General features: G+C 34.2%; 1 protein-coding gene across 1 annotated transcript; it reads right to left on the bottom strand.

Moving 5' to 3' along the window:
* Positions 1-7,188: 7,188 nt before the first annotated feature.
* Positions 7,189-9,139, bottom strand: LOC145125778 (uncharacterized). The gene is made up of 5 exons (XM_079061193.1): positions 9,025-9,139; positions 8,281-8,339; positions 8,142-8,196; positions 7,648-7,709; positions 7,189-7,559 (listed from the first exon to the last, which is right to left on the bottom strand). Exons 1-5 carry the CDS (start codon positions 9,083-9,085, stop codon positions 7,365-7,367), a joined length of 432 nt encoding a protein of 143 aa, XP_078917319.1. The 5' UTR covers positions 9,086-9,139; the 3' UTR covers positions 7,189-7,364.
* Positions 9,140-19,622: the final 10,483 nt, after the last annotated feature.

The following is a 19,622-nucleotide window of genomic DNA, read 5'->3' as shown; positions in this document are numbered from 1 at the left end:
TTAAGCCCTTTTTATTACGAACCCAGTCGCACTTGAAAATATGAATTGTCCTTATATGATAATCTAGAACCCATATATCTTGTAGAACACCATAATAAAAGGTGTTGTCATAGGATACTTCTTATTTTCTGGATATGTGCGTATCAGTAGACTCTACGCAACCCACTATTTTGGTTAACTATACTTTCATGTGTTGTGTACGAAATAGGTAGCCATTGATGTGATATAAAACATATTTCATTACGGCGTGTTGTGGGCCATGAGATACCCACCTTAAGTCCTCTGAAATAATATGTTTGTTGATCGCCATCTCTAGCTCTACCAAAATTTCATTAAAAGGATAAGCATCAGAGGGCATATTGATCAGTTACTGTTTTGTTAAAGCAATCAATGAATGATGGGAAAAAATGTGAAAATTTCTAAAAACAAAAAATAACTTGGATCATTATTTTACATCCTCTTTTAATTAATGATCGAAAGCTTCATTGTGCTCTTTCTTCAACAATGTTTGTCTTTTGATGGGATGTTTCTTTTTTAGATGCATCTTGTGTCACCTATGCGTACATTGATGAACAGTAAAGTTAGAAGATGTTTCTTTTATACCAAATATGGACATAATGAGTAAATGGGTTAAGACGAAAGTCCTGGCTTAATGTATTAAGAACCCAACATACTTTATGCATGTATATATACATCAACCTATTAATGTATTATATAAGTTATCTATATATTTTATATATGTGCTTAACATATTATATATTTTTCCAGTCTGAGTGTTTAATTAATGAACATACTTTTATATGTATCCATATTAAGTGAAAACTTTAATAATGTATTAATGAATTAAGCTCTTAATCTGGAGTGTATAAGTAAATGGACAACTAATCAAACAAATAATGAATATACAGTTAGTAATATACTTACTTATTTGGCCAACCTCAATGTTTGGGTTAGCCCACGTTTTTAGGTTATGCTTGAAATAAGGCCCAAAGCCAAGAGTCGGTGTGACTTAGTAATCCAAAGTACCAGGTTGTTCCCTTCTTCTTCGTGTTGAACGAGATTTAGGGAAGATATCAATTTGTTATGTTTTGATTCTATCTCGTTATTTCTGTTATTTGTAATGGCTATAAAAGCCCTTTTGTTCTTGAATAAATTATTAGAAATTACGAGTCGAATCAATTGTTATCACTTGTTTTCAACAAGTGGTATTAGAGCACAATTCCACTCACGAGAGTTCCTAAGAGGTGCTAAATAAAATCACAATCAGTCATGGGGGAGGAAACAGGACAGTTTCATGGCCCTAGCGTACCCAAATTCGATGAAGACTACGATCATTGGAGTATGGTAATAGAGAATCTTCTCCGATAGAAGGAGTACTGGCGAGTGGTAGATGATGGGTACACTATGATCATACCAGGAGAATAGGCAATAGCAACACAACAAAAGAACTATGATGAGAGCAAGCTTAAAGATTTGAAAGCTTGCAATTACCTGTTCCAATCGATTTTAAAGCAAATTCAGCAGAAGGAAACAACAAAACAGATATGTTATGCCATGAAGCTAACATTTCAAGGAAATGCCAGAGTGAAGCTATCCCAATTGCAGCGACTTTGCAGAGACTTTGAGACTCTAGAGATTAAAGCTAGAGAGACGGTGACTGATTATCTCGGACGCGTCATGGAGGACTTAAACGATATGCAAAATGCAGGGGAATACATGACTGATGTGAAGATTGTGGAAAAGGTACTAAGAACCATGACAAAAAGTTTAAAATTTGTGGTTTGTACCATATAAGAATCAAAAGATATAGACTCTATAACAGTAGATGAGCTTCAAAGCTCATTGCTAATTCATGAACAAAAGATAAAAAGGAAGGTGAATGATGAACAAGTTCTAATGGTCGAAAGTGATCAGAGTGTTAGACGAGGTAGAGGTCTATGTAGAGGGAATTTACACAGGGGAAGATGACGTGGCAGAGGGAGATCACAAGGCGACAACAAGCCACAATTTGACAAGTCTCAGATTGAATTGCATAGATGTCATCAATTTGGACACTTTCAATATGAATGTCCAAATGAGGCCAAACAAGTAAATTATACAGAATTTGAAGAGAATGAAGAAATTTTGCTGATGCCATGTATTCACATTAAAGGATACAAAAGAGAAACCATTGTGAAGGAAGATAAGCATGATATGAAAGCATTTTGGCTTCTGGACTCAGCTTGCTCAAATCACATGACGGGCATCAAAGAATGGTTCGTCTACATAGATGAAACATACCAACACAAAGTCAACTACGGAATAATCACAAGCTCGAAGTTAAAGGAAATGGTGATATTTGTATCAATGTGAATGGCATGGTACTGGTGATTACAAATGTGTACTATATGTCATCTCTAACGTCAAACCTTTTGAGTGTTGGACAACTTCAATAAAAATCCTTGACTTTTGTCATTCAAGGAAATGTTTGTAGGGTCTTCCATCCTCAAATGGGTTTGATCATTTCATATAACATGACAAAGAATAGGATGTTCCCGGTGTATGTCTTATCTCAACCTCAACAACTAGAGTCTTTACATGTAAGTGGTGATTCCATCACTGAACTTTGGCACAAGAGGTTTGGACACGTCAATCATAAGGCCATTAGAACCATGTTGTACAAAGGAATGGTGGTAGGACTGCCAATTATAGCCGAGAAACATGGTGTATGCGAGACCTATGCCATTGGGAACAACAAAGAGAGGCAATAGCCAAGAAAAGCAACTAGCATGCTACCGAGGAACAACATTTGATACACACACACACCTGTGTGACCCATTACCCCTGCCTCAAACAGTGGAAAAGGTACATACTAGTATTCATCGATGATTATACTAGAACATGTTGGGTTTATTTCCTGTCATAGAAAAATGAAAGTTTTGAACTATTCAAAAGATTTAAAATATTTATGGAAGAAGAAACTGGAATGAACATCAATTGTTTGAGAAGTGACAGGGGAGGAGAGTTCACTTTGACCGCATTCAACGGATATTGTAAAGCTCAGGGCATTAAGAGACAACTTACAACTGCTTACACCCCACAGCAAAATAGGGCTGCATAACGTAGGAACCGGACTCTAATGAATATGGTTAGATATATCCTAACTGAAAAATCTAGGCCCAATTATGTTTGGTCAGAAGCAGCAAGGTGGGCATGTCATGTGTTAAATAGGTGTATGAGCAAAAGTCTTGATGAAAAGGTACCTGAAGAGCTGTGGACCGGGTCAAAACCAAGTGTTGAGAATTTTAAGGTGTTTGGATGTATATGGGGATGTTCATATACCTTCTCAACTACGAACGAAACTGGATCCAAGAAGTCATAAGTGTGTGTTACTTGATGTTAGCCAAGAGTAAAAAGCTTATCGATTATATGACCCATCTAGCAAGAAAGTTGTGATCAACAGGGACGTAATCTTTGATGAAGATTCAGTCTAGAATTGGTCTAAACAGAACCAGGAAACACAAGAGCTGATTGTAGAGGATGATGAACGAATTTAGGAATATCTACAAGAAGATGATGAACAAGTTCAGGAAAATTGACAAGAAGATGAAAATACAGAGGGTCCACAAATTTTGCCAAACCCAAACCCAAACTCTAAATAAGGAGCGGGCTCCTCAGCTCAAGGTACATCTCAACCTGAAAATTCACGTGAAATTTGTAATAGTCCAGTTTTGTCTGCCTCAGAAAATTCACAGAATCAAAACACACCACCTGGTCACCCTCGACGAGCACCTGCATGGACAAAACACTATTACATAAAAGAAGACATGTTCAATGAAAATGAAGCTGGCTTTGCAATGTATAGTGCGATGGATGATCCACTAACATACGAAGAATCATGTAAAGAAGACAAGTGGATACAAGCAATGAATGCTGAAATGACAGCCATAGAAAGAAACAATACGTGGGAATTGGTTGATCCACCACTTGGAACCAAGCCTATAGGGGTAAAATGAGTATTCAAGACAAAAATTAATCAACTTGGAAAGATCGACAAATATAAGGCAAGATTAGTAGTAAAGGGATATGCCCAGCGGGAAGGAATATATTACAATGAAGTATTTTCCCCAGTAGACCGTTAAGACACAATTAGATGCCTAATAGCAATGACGGCTCAAAGAAAGTGGACAATGTACCAAATAGATGTCAAAAGCGCCTTCTTGAATGGTGAGCTCAAGGAGGTGGTACATGTCACTCAACCAAAGGGGTTTATCAAGAAAGGAGAAGAAACAAAGTTGTACAAGCTAGACCGTGCACTGCATGGATTAAAACAAGCACCTTGAGCTTGGTTTAATCGAATTGAAGGTTATTTTTTGCAGGAATGTTTCAAGAAAAACAATTATGACCATACACTGTTTGTGAAAAAGGAACAGGATAAAATCATCTTCGTTAGCTTATTTGTTGATGATTTAATATATGCTGTAAATGATCATGTATTGTGTGAAACATTAAAAAATTTCATGCAATAAGAATTTGAGATGATAGATTTGGGGCATATGAAGTACTTTTTTGGAGTAGAAGTGAACCAGAACTCAGAAGGTATTACTTTATGTTAATCACAATATGCAAAAAAAGTCTTAAAAAGATTCAAGATGAGTGAAGCAAATGTTGTGAAAAATCCAATTATCCCAGGTACCAAACTTATGAAACTAGCACCTGGGAAGGACGTTGACAACACCAAATATATGAGTCTTATAGGTAGTCTCATGTATTTGACTGCGACACGCCCAAATTTGATGTATGTAGTCAACTTGCTAGCAAGATTTATAGTAAAGCTCAAGCAAGAACACATGGTTGTGACAAAACGAGTTCTGATGTATATAAAGGGGACTATGAACTATGGGCTACACTATAGGAAGGATCAAATTCAGAAATTAAAAGTGTTTACTGACAACAATTATGCACGCGATCTAAAGGACCGGAAAAGCACCTATGGGTATGTATGTTTGTTCAGTGGAGCTGCAATATGTTGGAGTTCTAGAAAACAAGAAGTTGTTACTTTATCATCAACAAAAGCAGCATATATTGCAGCTATGACATGTGCATGTCATTGTGTATGGTGAAAGGTCTCCTTGAAGAAAAGGTTGAAGCTGTGGAGGTTATGTGTGACAACTGTTCAACAATAAAGCTATCAAAGGGTCCAGTAATTCATAGAAGAACAAAGCATATAGATGTCCGTTTTCACTATATCAGAGAATTGATGAAAAAAGATATTATATAACTGAAGTTTTGTGGCACAAAAGAGCAGCTAACAGACATGATGACCAAGCCTTTGACTTTAGCTGCATTTGAATTCATCACATAAGACATTGGAGTGAGAGATGTTAAACAAGAAGCTCAACGCTTACTTGTTTAAGGGAAGGAATTTATTAGGCCAATCTCAATGTTTGGGTTAGCCCACGTTTTTAGGTTATGTTTGAAATAAGGCCCAAAGCCAAGAGTCGGTGTGACTTAGTAATCCGAAGTACCAGGTTGTTCCCTTCTTCTTCGTGTCGAACAAGATTTAGGGAATATATAATTTTGTTATGTTTTGACTCTTTCTCGTTCTTTCTATTATTTGTAATGGCTATAAAAACCCTTTTGTTCTTGAATATATTATTAGAAATTGTGAGTTGAATCGATTGTTATCACTTCTTTTCAACATTACTCGATATACGGATGAACTTTAGGTGTATTTTGTATTACAAAGAAATGTTCTTTGATGAACAATTATGGACACACTTTAGAAAGATATGCAGCTGATAGTGCTACTCCGTCGACATTATCAATTGTTTTATACTTATCCTGTGGAATATCAACAATCTGTATGCTTTGTGGTATTCACTTAAGAACTCAATTGTCTCCTCTGCAACATTCACTTCAACAATGCACCGTTCCAATTTGTTTTTGTTCCAGACATGACCTTTTATTACCTTCATGTATCTTTCAAATGGATACATCCATCGGAAGCATACTGGACCACATATTCTTATATCCCTAGTAATCATCATGAACTTAATTTGTAAAGTAGTATGCTATAATGATATGTTGATAATTGTTAGTTTAATATATAGTACAGTGCTATAATTGAAAAAAATACAATGCTATAATGTATATGCAATATTGTGTAATATGTAGTTTCGTTATAATTTGATATATTAGTATTTTGTAGTTTGGTAATTGTTAGTTTAGTATTGTACAATGCTCTAATTGAAAAAAAAAAAGTACACTGTTATGATGTATATGCAATATTGTTTATGATTTAGTTTGATTATAATTTGATATGTTGGTATTTTGTAAATTGGTAATTTTCGGAAAGTACAATGCTATAATAGAAAAACGAAAAAAAAGTACAATGCTTTAATGTATATGGAATATTGTGTATGATGTATGTTTTAAGTGTATTTGGAAAGTTGAATGGTATAATGATATATGTTTGGATGTCGGTATTTTGTAGTTTGGTAATTTTTCGAAAATACAATGTTATTATGTTATGTTGGTGATATATTTTGTTTTCTTTGTAATTGGAAATGTTGTAAACAATGCTAAAAGACCCAGCCTGTAATGTGTCACTAGAAGACTGGTTTCGATCGTTGCCGCCATGAAATGAAAACGAAGGAAACGAGGGGAGTAATAAAGACGAGTAACTTCTTTTTTAGGATTTATGAAATGTTTTTTTGATTTCGTATTTTAGATTAGTATTTTGAATATATTGCAGTGTATAAGTTTGGATGAGTATTGATGTTTGGATTAATATTTTAAATCATATATGATTATTAAGCGTGGTTAATGTTCCGAACTGTTTTTCTTTAAAATAAAGTCTTGTAGCAGTTTTTATACGTGTTATATTGTTTTTTATAATATTAATGTTAAATACAAAAAAATATACAATTAACGGCGACGGGCATGTATTAGTCCGACATCTCTTTTGCGGCGACGGGTAGCAATAGCGGCGACATCTTAGTTGCGGCGACAGGGAGCAATAGCGGTGACATATGGAGCACTTGCAACGAGGAAACAACGGCGACCTTTTGGCGGCGATATGTCGCTGCAAAAACATCGTGACATTTAGCGGCGACGCCTGTCGCCACAAATGTTCGCTTTTCATGTAGTGATTGTGATTCATTTTTACTACGACACTATAATCATACATGTTACAAACTCGTCGAATGTATCAAGTAAAAGCATCTCAAAATATATTATTGATCAAAGACGATATATATCAACTATATTGAACCTAAAACAATTATGGAGTGGTTTAAACATGTTATGATCATGTAGAGGGTTCGAGTATATGAATCTTAGACCACTGTATGTTTTAACTAATATCAACTAATGTTTTGGATTCAATTGTGTATAGGTGGTTTTCTCTTGGCTGGAGAATAATCCATCCCTGTTATGTCTACAACGTCTGGATATGGTTCTGATACGATTTCCGTCTTTCCGTGTTTTGAACTTACTGGAACCGAGGTCGTTGAAAAATTCTCATCTTTTCCTAGTCGGCTATGAGTAAACTTTAAATCCGATTGCGGCTTGTAATTCTGTACACGAGAAATAAATCTATGGACTTAAATATCAATGAATATATTATTTCTCTAATTTTCATTATTTTCTGGAAATTAAGCTAACCTTGCTATTGGTGGAGTGAGGATCTGAAGATAATATTTTTGCCATAAGTTTTCTATCTATGCCTGCAAATAAATAAACAAAAAAAAAATTAAGATATTGTAAACACACACGAATCATACATTTAATCCGCTTTTAAAAAAACGAGGATGAATAAAAAATTTGCAGATAGAAGCCTCTTAAATAGATAAAATATAACTTTAATTAAATATTATAGCTGGTAACCCTTGGATAAAATTTCACTCAGTTTTACACAAATTTTCGTCTGTCCTTTTTAACAGGTCTAACACTCAACCCTCTAGAGATGGTAAACACTAATAGTCTGATCACTGGTGTAGTCTCATCTAAGTTCTAACTAAGATTCGAAAGGAAACTACGTAATATCTAGGGTTTTTAATGGTGTCTAGGGATGTGATGTCTGGGGCCATAGTAATCTTCATGAATCTTTGGTAACCAGTGGCGATGAGAACTTAATCTTTGCTTCTTTATGATGGTACCTGGTGAAAGGTTGCTAGCCCTGGCTGATTCATCGTCTTGAATGCTTAATGTAGTCTGTGAATGAGCAAAAACCAAATCAGAAATAAAGTTTGAAGAGACGTCTAATTTTTAGCATAAAATACCATGAGATAGACCAACCTTAGTGATGAGTTCTTGATGGTCGCTAGATGATATTAAAGATGTTTTGAGCCTTATACCTTCAAAAAAACGACACAAAACACATAATCAGATAAAAAAAAAACAATTAACCATGTTAGATCATCGTCTTCTGCAGACTTGTTTTGATATATAAACTTATATATCACTTACGTACAATATAAATATACGTTCATCAAGAAGTTGCTGTAAGTAATGATGTAAGTTTAGCAGCCTTAAAATTTGTTACTCGTTTTATTTATTTTATGAATTTTGTTTCTTGAGAACATTTTGAAAACATAAGACATGCAATATTATATTTCGCCTTTTCATATACAAAATATTGTTTTATTGGGACTGATATACAAACCTTACCGAAGTGGAATAATTATATTTTATTTTTTCCATATATAAACCTATTTTTAATTAACGGGTTTTCAAATTCGTCTAAACCCTAAAAAACGAGTAAAAAATTGGTAGAAGACCATCAAATGACATCTTAGTAGTCATTTAAGTCTCACATACGGACGACATTGTTTAAGGCATGACCTAATTAAGTTTAGAATATTAGTGGATGATGCTAAGGGAAAATTTGCACAGGAGTTTGTAAGATAATATGCTTATTGCATAGCTTAACATTTGATGACATCCTATCTCCAAAGAAAGACATATACATACACACACACAATTAATGTATGTATGTAGAGGTGTATGTTATTTGTATATATGTTGTCGAACTGAACATACCTTGAGCTTGATAAAGGATAAAGGAGAGAAGAAAGAGATTGAACATAAAAGAAGCCTTCATTTTGTCTTCAGAATTAATATTACAAGTTTGTTGAAGTAAATATAATGAGAGAGCAAGAGAGGATGCATATCAAGGTGGAATTGGGAGGCTATATATACACATAGATAAGGTTTCGGACCCACATACTGTTCATGACCAATGAGGTCAATACTTGTACAATGTTCTTTCCTATTTCTCAAAACGGTAATGAATTTTGTGATTTCTGTTTTTCTTTAAAGTATGATATTTTATTTCGAAAAGCTGGCTTATGAAAAACTTCCTTCGTACTGCAGGGAGCTTTTTCATTTAATATTTTTTTTTACCAAATTCGTAAATTTACAAGTTCTCGTTTATTTTTATTATTATTATTATTATTATTATTTTATTATTATTTTTTAATTATTATGGTTTGCCACATTAGTTTGCAAGCATTGTTAAATAGATAAACTTGTATAAAACAATATAATGATATAATTTTGAAATGAATGAGTCTCGTAAATAAGTTATATATCAAAAGGCCTGTATCGTATTGTGCATGTATGTTAAACATTTTAACTTTCAACTTGTTTATGAGACTCATTCATTTCAAAACAATAGAACAAGTTCATATAATTTTTTGGTATTATGTCATACTCCTGATTTACTCCACCACTAGGAGGTCTTCACGAAACTTGAGACCATGCACCCAAATGAATACGTTCTGAAACTAAGAATACTTGTTTTAGGTCTAAAGCAAAAGACTCTAGGAAATTATTGTTTCAACATGAACCCATAATCCAAACATGAATCCAAAACTTAGTGTGATGTCAAGTGCCGACTTTTATAGTACAAAATCCATTCAAATCTAGCCTAGCACTACAAGAAATGTAATGTGGGCAATAGCGGCGACGCCGCTATTGCCCACGCAGTAGCGATCCACGTGAAATGAACCATGTCCGTTCGATCAGTATTCCATCCAACGGTCGTAAAGGCATAAAAAAGTGCTGACTTTTCCCTCCAGGGGTGTCGCCGCTATTGCCATGGGCGGAGGATATACTAAGGGCTAGTTTGAAAATATAAAATTTAGGCTTTGGCCCTTGCTGTTTTTTTTTTAAAAAACTATAGTATTAGTTTCACCCCCCCCCCCCCCAAATTACTTTGTTCAAGCTCCGCCACTGGCTATTGCCTTCTGTGTCGCCGCTAATACATAGGCGTCGCCGCTAATACACGTCGCCGCTATTGCTTTGCGTCAGATAACCCCCCATTCGTTCTTTCTTGGTTCGCCTGCCTCTTTCTTCTCACAATCCTCCCGGCGCTTTCCCTGCCGATTCCGACCAGCCACCGCTGATTGCTGCCACACACTCACCACCGACCGGACCTTCATTACCGGCGACAAGTCCTTCATTGCCAGCGTCCAGCGACCAAGAGGGCATCCAGCGACACAGCTACTTTTCCGAAAAATTGAGCAATCTAAGGTCGAATTCTTTCCCTAATTTCTATTCTTCTTCTGTTTTGATGTTAGTTTTAGCATTGATTTATATGTTTTCTAAGAGTTTGTTTGGTTAGTGATTTTGTGGGCTACCAAGACCTTCTGTGTTTCTGTGTTTTGATGTTAGTTTATGGATTTTGTGACATTATATATGTTTTCTCAGATTTATGCAATCTATTGCATAATTGATTTGTGTTTATGTTCATTGTGATGTATTGGGATGAAAATGCAATTAGGCATGGTTTGTATGATTTTGTATTTAGATTTATACTTTTGTATGAAATTGAAATTTGATGTCTAAAATGGTAGGTGCTATAAGGTATGATGTTGTATTGTATGTCTTAAATGAAATGAAAATTGGAATTTAATGTATTGTATATATGTATTTCTTATAAAGGTTATGATATATATATATATATATATATATATATATATATATATATATATATATATATATATATATATATATATATATGAAATTTTTATTCATTTATTATAAGCTATCGTGACTAATATTTTTAATTATATTTTTCAGCTGAGCTCCCTAAAAAAAGAAGAGGCCTAGCAAAAAACATCCAACTATCAAAGCTGATACGGGCAAACAAGGGAAAGCCTGTGGATTTGGATTTCGATAGGGAGCTGACATATTTCCCTGTCGGGAACTGTGGTAATTGGTTTACCCGTGAGATTGGGAGGTATATGTGGATGAACATCCCTTTGAACGTATCTGGTTGGGACAATCTTTCCCCCGCTTTAAGGAATGCCACAGTGGTTCATCTAAGGTAACTTGGATAATATTTTAAGTTTAGTTCTGATTGGTATTTAACTAACTAACTTTTTTGTATTTGTAGAATAACTTTGATTTAGATAAGGTTAACTTGGATCCCGAGCGTACTCAGTTGTTGCAAAGCATTGATGCGACTTTGCAAATAGTTTATAGAGGCCAGAAAAATAAAGCCCATACTTATTTTCAGAATGCCGGGGGGCTTATAGATATCCCAAGGGCATTAGCCAACGCCCCCGATGGTATGTCACATGAAAATTGGGCGCAAGCAGTCGCACATTTTCAAACTCCTGAATTTATAAAGCGTTCGGCGTCAAACAAAGGAGTCTGTGCACAACAACAAGTTGTAAACAGAGGGGGATCGTGCTCGTATAGCAATGCATGTTTCAAAGAAGTAAGCTATGATATATTTAACTGTTTATTTAAATTATAATTAATCTAATTTTTAATGTTAAATAGGACATCGCTCGAATTGAAACATTTCGTAAGGCCAATACTGATCGCCAAGGGATATTTAGTAGTCCTGCAGTCGAGCAACAATACGTAAGCGGTTAATTTGTATTTCATGTAAGTGTTTATATTGTCAAGGGGTAGTTAGTAATCTAATTTTTATGATGTTTATCATTTTTTGAAAATACAGAATGTTTTACTCCTTGAGATCAGTCAACAAACTCAAACTTCTTCTGAAGCCAGTGGTCTAACACCAAAGGATACACAAAATTGTTTTGAAAAAATATTGGGTGTTCGACGTGGCCATATCAGAGGCATCGGGCGTAAAACTTTTACGGTTGTGTCGATGTACGATCAGGATCAACCACTGACACAGCCATCGCCACAATCACAGGTGACAAGACTATTTAATTTTGCTAATTGTTTCAAATGTTGGTAATTGTTGGTTTAGTAATAGTTTCAAATTTTGGTAATTGTTAGTTTGATAATAGTTTATATATTGGTAATTGTTAGTTTTGTTATAGTTTGATATATTGGTATTTTGTAGCTTGGTAATTGTTAGTTTATGAATGTACAATGTTGTAATGGTATTTTGTAGGTTGGTAATTGTTAGTTATAGTACAATGTTATAATGTTTAATATGCAATATGTGTAATGTGATAATTGTTAGTTTATGAAAGTACAATGCTATAATGGTATTTTGTAGTTTGGTAATTGTTAGTTATTGTTCAATGCTATATTTTGTACTTTGCTTGTATGTGGAATGTATATTTTGTATATAGAATGTTATAATGCTAGTTTAACTTATAAGACTATGTTGTTTTATTTGTAATTGGAAATGCTTCAAACAATGTTAAAAGATCCGGCATGTAGTGATGCACTTGAAGATTGGTTTCGTTTGTTGCCACAACGAAATGAAACTGAAGGAATCGAGGAGAGCGATGATGACGAGTAGATAGTTGTAGGATTTTTTTATGTTTTGTTTGTGCAAGTATTTTAGACTAGTATTTTCAATATTTTGTTATATGTTAAATCGGGTGAGTATTTTAAACGGATGTTGTTTTAATATTTTGGAATGAAATGATGTAGGATTAGATTAATTAATATCATACAAGTTTTTATACTTTTTATACGGTTTATATATATATATATATATATATATATATATATATATATATATATATATATATATATATATATATATATATATATATATATATATATATATATATATAAAGGAAAACACCAATACCGGCAACGCCTTTAGTGGCGACAATTGGTTATTAGCAGCGACGGTGCTGTAGCGGCGACACAAACTTATTAGCGGCGACAGGCTTTTAGCGGCGACAACACGCATTAGCGGCGACAGTTTGATTATTAGCGAAAAAGCATCAGCGACAACCTTTTAGCGGCGACAAATCCCACGTTTAGCGACGACGCCTGTCGCCGGTAATACTCTAATTTCTTTACTGTAGACCACATTAAATGAGAGGTAATTTTAAGAACATTCACCCACACACCTAAGTGCATATTAGAAGGTATATTATTACATAAGGACCTCCCTCTTTACAACTGGCCATAATTTTCTTCCAAATAAACCAAGAAAGCTTTCTATTAGCGACAACCACCACTATTAGCCGCGACAACCAACATTCGCGATGGTTGTCGCCGCGAATAGTGGTTGTCGCCGCTAATGCTCTTCAAGCATGATCCGTGTGAAAGTCTGAGATTACACCCTATCTGTTGATCTAGTTGCAAATCCAACGGCTTGGACCCTCGTTGCGTACATTATCAATAGCGGCGACACCAATGGTGGCGACGGTGTCGCCACTAATACTCTAAATATATTGTGCCAAAACTTCCCTCCTCGCACGTACCGCCACAATTAACTCACCATCGCTGCTAATACTCTTGCGTTGTTGCTAAAGGGCGTCGCCTTTAAAGGTCTGCGCGAGTTCTTTCCTATTATGTTTAGTGTTCACAAATCACTCCACCGATTCTCTGCTAATTCACTTTGTTCTTTCTTCGATGTCACCGGAAACCTCCCCATAACCGGCGACTGACGAACCCATCACCGATGACGTCCACAGGTGACATTTTCTTCTTCTTTCTTCTTCATCTCAGTTTTTTCTGCTTTTCTTTTACTTTTCTCTTCTCCGCACTGAAAACTCGAATTCCAACTTTTCTTTACCGGAATTTCCAGCTTTAATGTCGGGATTTTGAGCTCCATACCGGAAAATCTCGAAATTTGGAACATCAATTATCTTCTCCACCGAATTACATCTCCATAGATTCTTCATCACCTTTTTATGTTTAGTTTTGTATGTGGAATGTATATTTTGTATATGCATGTTTATAATGTATGTATATATATGTTTTTAAGTGTATTATTTGTGTATAATGCATGTGTATATATATATATATATATATATATATATATATATATATATATATATATATATAAATGTATGTGTATTTATGTGTGTATACTTATGTATATGTGTACTTGTGTAGTTGTATGTGTATCATGTATATATATATATATATATATATATATATATATATATATATATATATATATATATATATGTGTGTGTGTGTGTATGTGTGTGTGTGTGTTTCTATGTGTATTATATATGTATATGTGTATTTGTATGCATAGACTTTAATATGCAACAGAAAAGTATGAAACAAAAAGTAGGATGCTATAATGGAAAAATGAGCATATCCTTAATTACTAAAGTACAATGCTAGTATGGATAAAACGAGCATGCCTTAATTTGTAAAGTATAATGTGTGACAACCGTCAAATTCAAGTCAAAGTCAAAGTCAACGTCAACAAGTCAAACCGGTCAAACTTAACTAGTACTTGTATGTTAAAAGTTATTCTATGTATAAAAATGTGCATCTTTATGTCAAAAATTCAAGTGTCTCGAAGAATCTATGTGTTAACAATGTAAAAACCTTAAAAAGGGAGTTAAACGCATCAAAACACGACTAAGGACCCTTTCGGGGACTTAAAACGATCATTAACGAAGCATAAAGGGGTTCGCGAACCTTGCATTTGCGAGATTATGCGATAATAATGGCTAAGGTTAAATCTCTCCCAAATCTCTCCAAGCATGTGAAATCTCTCCCAAATCTCTCCAAGTATGAGAAATCTCTCCCAAATCTCTCCAAGAATGTGAAATCTCTCCCAAATCTCTCTAAGTATGTGAAATCTCTCCAAGCATGTGAAATCTCTCCAAGTATGAGAAATCTCTCCCAAATCTCTCCAAGCATGTGAAATCTCTTCCAAATCTCTCCAAGTATGTCAAATCTCTCCCAAATCTCTCTAAGTATGTGAAATCTCTTCAAGTATGTAAAATCCCTCCCAAATCTCTCCAAGTATGTGAAATCTCTCCCAAATCTCTCCAAGTATGTGAAATCTCTCCCAAATCTCTCTAAGTATGTGAAATTTCACCAAGTATGTGAAATCTCTCCCAAATCTCTCCAAGTATGTGAAATCTCTCCCAAATCTCTCCAAGTATGTGAAATCTCTCCAAGTATGTGAAATCTCTCCCAAATCTCTCCCAAAATCTCTCTCAAACTTTTTATAGTCATCCGGGTCATCCCGACCCTTAACTTGGTCAAAAATCACACAAAACGGAAAGATTTCTCGAAAAACAGCTATAAAGGACCGAAACCCCTCTTAGGAACCGAAACCCCTCTTAGGACCGAAACCCCTCTTAGGAACCGAAACCCCTCTTAGGAACCGAAACCCCTCTTAGGAGCCGAACCTCTTATGAGCCGAAAGTGTCAGAAGTCTCTCGGACCGAAACCTCAGCAGACCGAAGCTCAGCAGCGAGGACCGAACTTCGGCTCCCATGCGAGACCCTCGCACCCCCCTACTTCGGACCTTCGGTCTTCCCTCCTACTCTCGGTTCCCTCTCGGTTCTCACACTCCTAAGAGCCGAACCTCGCAGGTTCGGTCCCTATTGTCCGGTTTTCGACTACTTTCGCCTCCTAAGCCCGTTTTTGACGTTTTTGACGGGATTTTTTCATCAAATTCATATTTTTATCATTTTTAACCCCCAGAACTATTATTTTAATTATTCTTCAAGGATTTATTAATTATAAATCATTATTTTACAATAAGAAGAGTATTCTACACCACAAGTGGGTCAAGTGTGCCCACTTGCCTCCTATATGTCACTTTCTCATTGGTCCAACCTTATCCACATCACACAAACCAAGGCAAACATCCCTTCACCCTAGCCACTTGCTCCAGCAACCCTCCATATAAGGAAATGCCTGGGATTCCCTTGATATTTTACTTCACCATTAAAATCATACACTTCTTAAACCATAAAGAGGACCTCTTTTCTCTCAACTCTCAGCCACACTTTTGATGTGTTCTTGAGTCATTTATTCACTTATTGGTAAGTATTTCCTTCTAACTCAAGTGTTATTACATGTTTTCATAACACTCTTGGATTAACGACTCATATCTTCACACCAAAAATCGTTCTTAGGATCATCCGAAACTTCGTGTGTTCATCAAGTGATCTAGACTTGAAACTCATCATTTTCAACCTTTCACTCTACTTGAAATCACTCAAGGTGAGTTCATACCCCTACATTTTCTAGTTTTCTTCAGTTTTCAGGGGGGGGGGAATACAAGTTAAAACACCAAAACATATTCAAAACTCAACTTGACAGCTTACAACAGAAAAGTTGTGACCTGTTCACGAACTGTTTTACCAAACTTAAACTTAATATCTTTCAAAACTGTATAATATGCAAATAGTTCAGGTTTATACCTTTAAAATGACTACTTGCACATCTCCATATGATTTTTCTAAGATTTATGGTGATTTTTACAAAACTGCCTATCATTTTAGAAACGAATTCAGACCAGTCTGTGATTATGAACACTTTCACATAAGTTAGAGACTTCTAAAAATCATAATACAAATTATGAGTAAACTAGACACATTTTCTAAACTCTCAGAGTTTACGGAGTTAGTTTTCGACTCCGTATGATTTTTCTATGATAATTTCAAAACAGTGCAGAAAGGATAAAAACTAGTTGCATAGTTTACCTTATTAATAACACTTTGTAGTATGTTGAGAAAAGTGCATAACAATAAGTTTCTCAATGTTTGGATGCATTCTTGTTAGTTTATCATCATAAACAGAAATAAGTCATTCATGTTAAGGTTTTTCCTCCATTCATTTCGAACACATATAATAAACTACATTAAGTATAGTTTATGAATTTTCGATAAAAGCATACTACATGGAAAAGGTTTTACTCTCAAAACAAATGGGTTTTTCATATACTACTTGATAAACTATAATAGTAATAGTTTATGGATTTATATCACAAATGTATTTTCATAAAAGGTGATTTCACTTCCTCCACGGAAGAGGTTTTATACTCAAAACTATATGTAAACTAGTTAACGTAAGTTGTGAGACATTCTCCTTCGGGGTACTCTTAAGTACCACAGAAAATCCTGAATTAGTTATAACCAGAGTCTCTTGTAGAGAGAGCGTGATAATTGTGTATAGATCTATATTGGGATTGACAACCCACACCCATGCTGCTTGCATAAGTCCGATCGGCCGATCGGGGGTAACAAGTGTCATTTCGATTCCGACGCCTGAAGAACGTCGTAAGCAGGTTATTCTGTCGTAGTATGGTTATAGCGACTCACATAGGGAGTTAACAATCTTTCAAGTTTACAGGAAAAATTCTACTTTGAAAAAGGGTTTTACTTCTAAATTAAACGAGTTTATGCCGATTTAAACTTGCATGAATTACTCTAAGTATGGAAAAATACTTGTATATTCTCGGTCTTGACGCTTAAGGCTACATGACTTTTTATAAGGAAAATATTGGATTTTCTTTGGAAACACATTCCCATTATGAACATTATAAGCACAAAACACACACATATTCTCTGTCTTAACAATTAGGACTACATGACTTTTATAAGGAAAATATTGGATTCTCTTTGGAAACATATTTCTATCAAAACTACATTTCATCTAGAATTGTTAGACTTCAGCGATAATTGCTAAGTGTGTATGCTAGAGTTATATAAGAATCTAGTCGCAATCGACCTAGAATTGGTGGGCCCGCCTTACTTCCTGTTCCTTGTTTGGTTGTGGACCTAGGGCAGACCCATTATATTCGACCGTTTATTTAACTTAAATTTTATATAACTTATATACATTGGGTGATTATAGAAGGAATCTACAGGTCTTTCTAGGGTACATTATTGCATAGCATAGGAGAGTTCATTTCGCGTTTAATAAAGAAAATATATGAAATCATACTCTATCGCTTTTTTTACAAGGAAAACGGCTTCTTTCTCAAATAAAACTCTTATGAACTCACCAACTTAATTGTTGACGCTTTTTCAAACTACTTGTATTCTCAGGAATTCAGTGAAACAGGAAATCAACCGCTTTTGAGGATGGGACGTTAAATCGTCAAACATTTCATCTTTGTCATCATAAGTGTAATTGATTGGAAACATGTAAACACATACTATTGTATAACTTTTTCAATTATATTTATGATGGTTGTATTTACTTTGGGCACTATTATACTCGTTGTGATACTATACATGAAGTCCTCCACCCCCGGACGTTTCCGTCATCCTTGGTTTGGGGGTGTGACATAATGCTATAATGGAAAAATATGAAAAAAAATAGTTTGTGTATTTGTATGCAATTTGGAAAGTACAATGTCATAATGGAAAAAAATGAAAAACAAAAATAGTTTGTGTATTTGAATGCAATTTGGAAAGTACAATGCTATAACGGAAAAAATGAAAAAAAAACTATTTTTTTTTCATTTTTTTCATTATAGAATCGTACTTTCCAAATTGGATATAAATACATAAACTATTTTTTTCCATTATAACATTGTACTTTACAATGCTATAATTGGATAAAAATGAAAAAAAATATAGTTTGTGTATTTGTATGTATGTATTGATTGGAACATCACTTAACTTTTAAGGGCTTTTTTGGAAAGTACAATGCTATAATGGAAAAAATGAAAAACAAAGTAGGATGTTATAATGAAAAAACAAAAACAAATGCCAATAATAACCAAAATATGTTAACGTGCAATACTACAATAAGATAAAATATGATACTATAAAATTATATATATATATATATATATATATATATATATATATATATATATATATATATATATATATATATATATATATATATATATATATATGCAAAAGTACAATACTCAAATAAAAAAATATAATATTTAAAGCACAATGTTATTATAGAAAACTTAAATCAAAAGCAAATGCTATAAATAACAAAAATATTATAAAAATATTATAAAGTACAATGCTATAATAGGATAAAATATGATATTATAATTAAAAAATGTATATTCAAAAGTACAATGCTTAAATAGAACATACAATATAATATTTAAAGTATAATGCTATTATAGATTACTTAAAATAAATCCAAATGCCATAAATAACAAAAATATACAAAAGTAAGAAGCTACAAATGACAAAATTGATTTAGAAATTAAAATCGGGTATCCCTATTTTGGGGCTGCTTTTTGAAGACTTTGGGTGTGTTCGACGTAGAGCATTTGGGAGCTTCTAGCGTTTGACAAAACGCTCCGTTTTGAACAAAAAACATTGTTTGACACTTCACGCTTTTAGCATTTAGTTTAAACAAAACACTCCAAATTCAAATGCTATTTCACGTAGCGTTTAACAAAATGTTACCTGCTAGAAGCTACCCGCTACCCGCTAACAGCTATTTTTTCCGAACACGCCCTTTTGTCTCATTTAGGATGTGAACATGTATTA

Source organism: Lactuca virosa, chromosome 7 (assembly GCF_052849685.1).
Source record: "Lactuca virosa cultivar CGN04683 chromosome 7, Lactuca_virosa_CGN04683_v6, whole genome shotgun sequence".
Taxonomy (NCBI): Eukaryota; Viridiplantae; Streptophyta; class Magnoliopsida; order Asterales; family Asteraceae; genus Lactuca; species Lactuca virosa.
This window is presented reverse-complemented; position numbering and strand designations above follow the sequence as displayed.

Bases quoted from the DNA above. Each gene is read 5' to 3' on its own strand.
- LOC145125778 (XM_079061193.1), bottom strand. From the start codon at position 9,085: ATGAAGGCTTCTTTTATGTTCAATCTCTTTCTTCTCTCCTTTATCCTT. The intron at 8,340-9,024 runs GTATGTTCAGTT...GTTTTTTTGAAG, and splicing joins TATCCTTTATCAAGCTCAAG to GTATAAGGCTCAAAACATCT. The intron at 8,197-8,280 runs GTTGGTCTATCT...GCTCATTCACAG, and splicing joins ATCAAGAACTCATCACTAAG to ACTACATTAAGCATTCAAGA.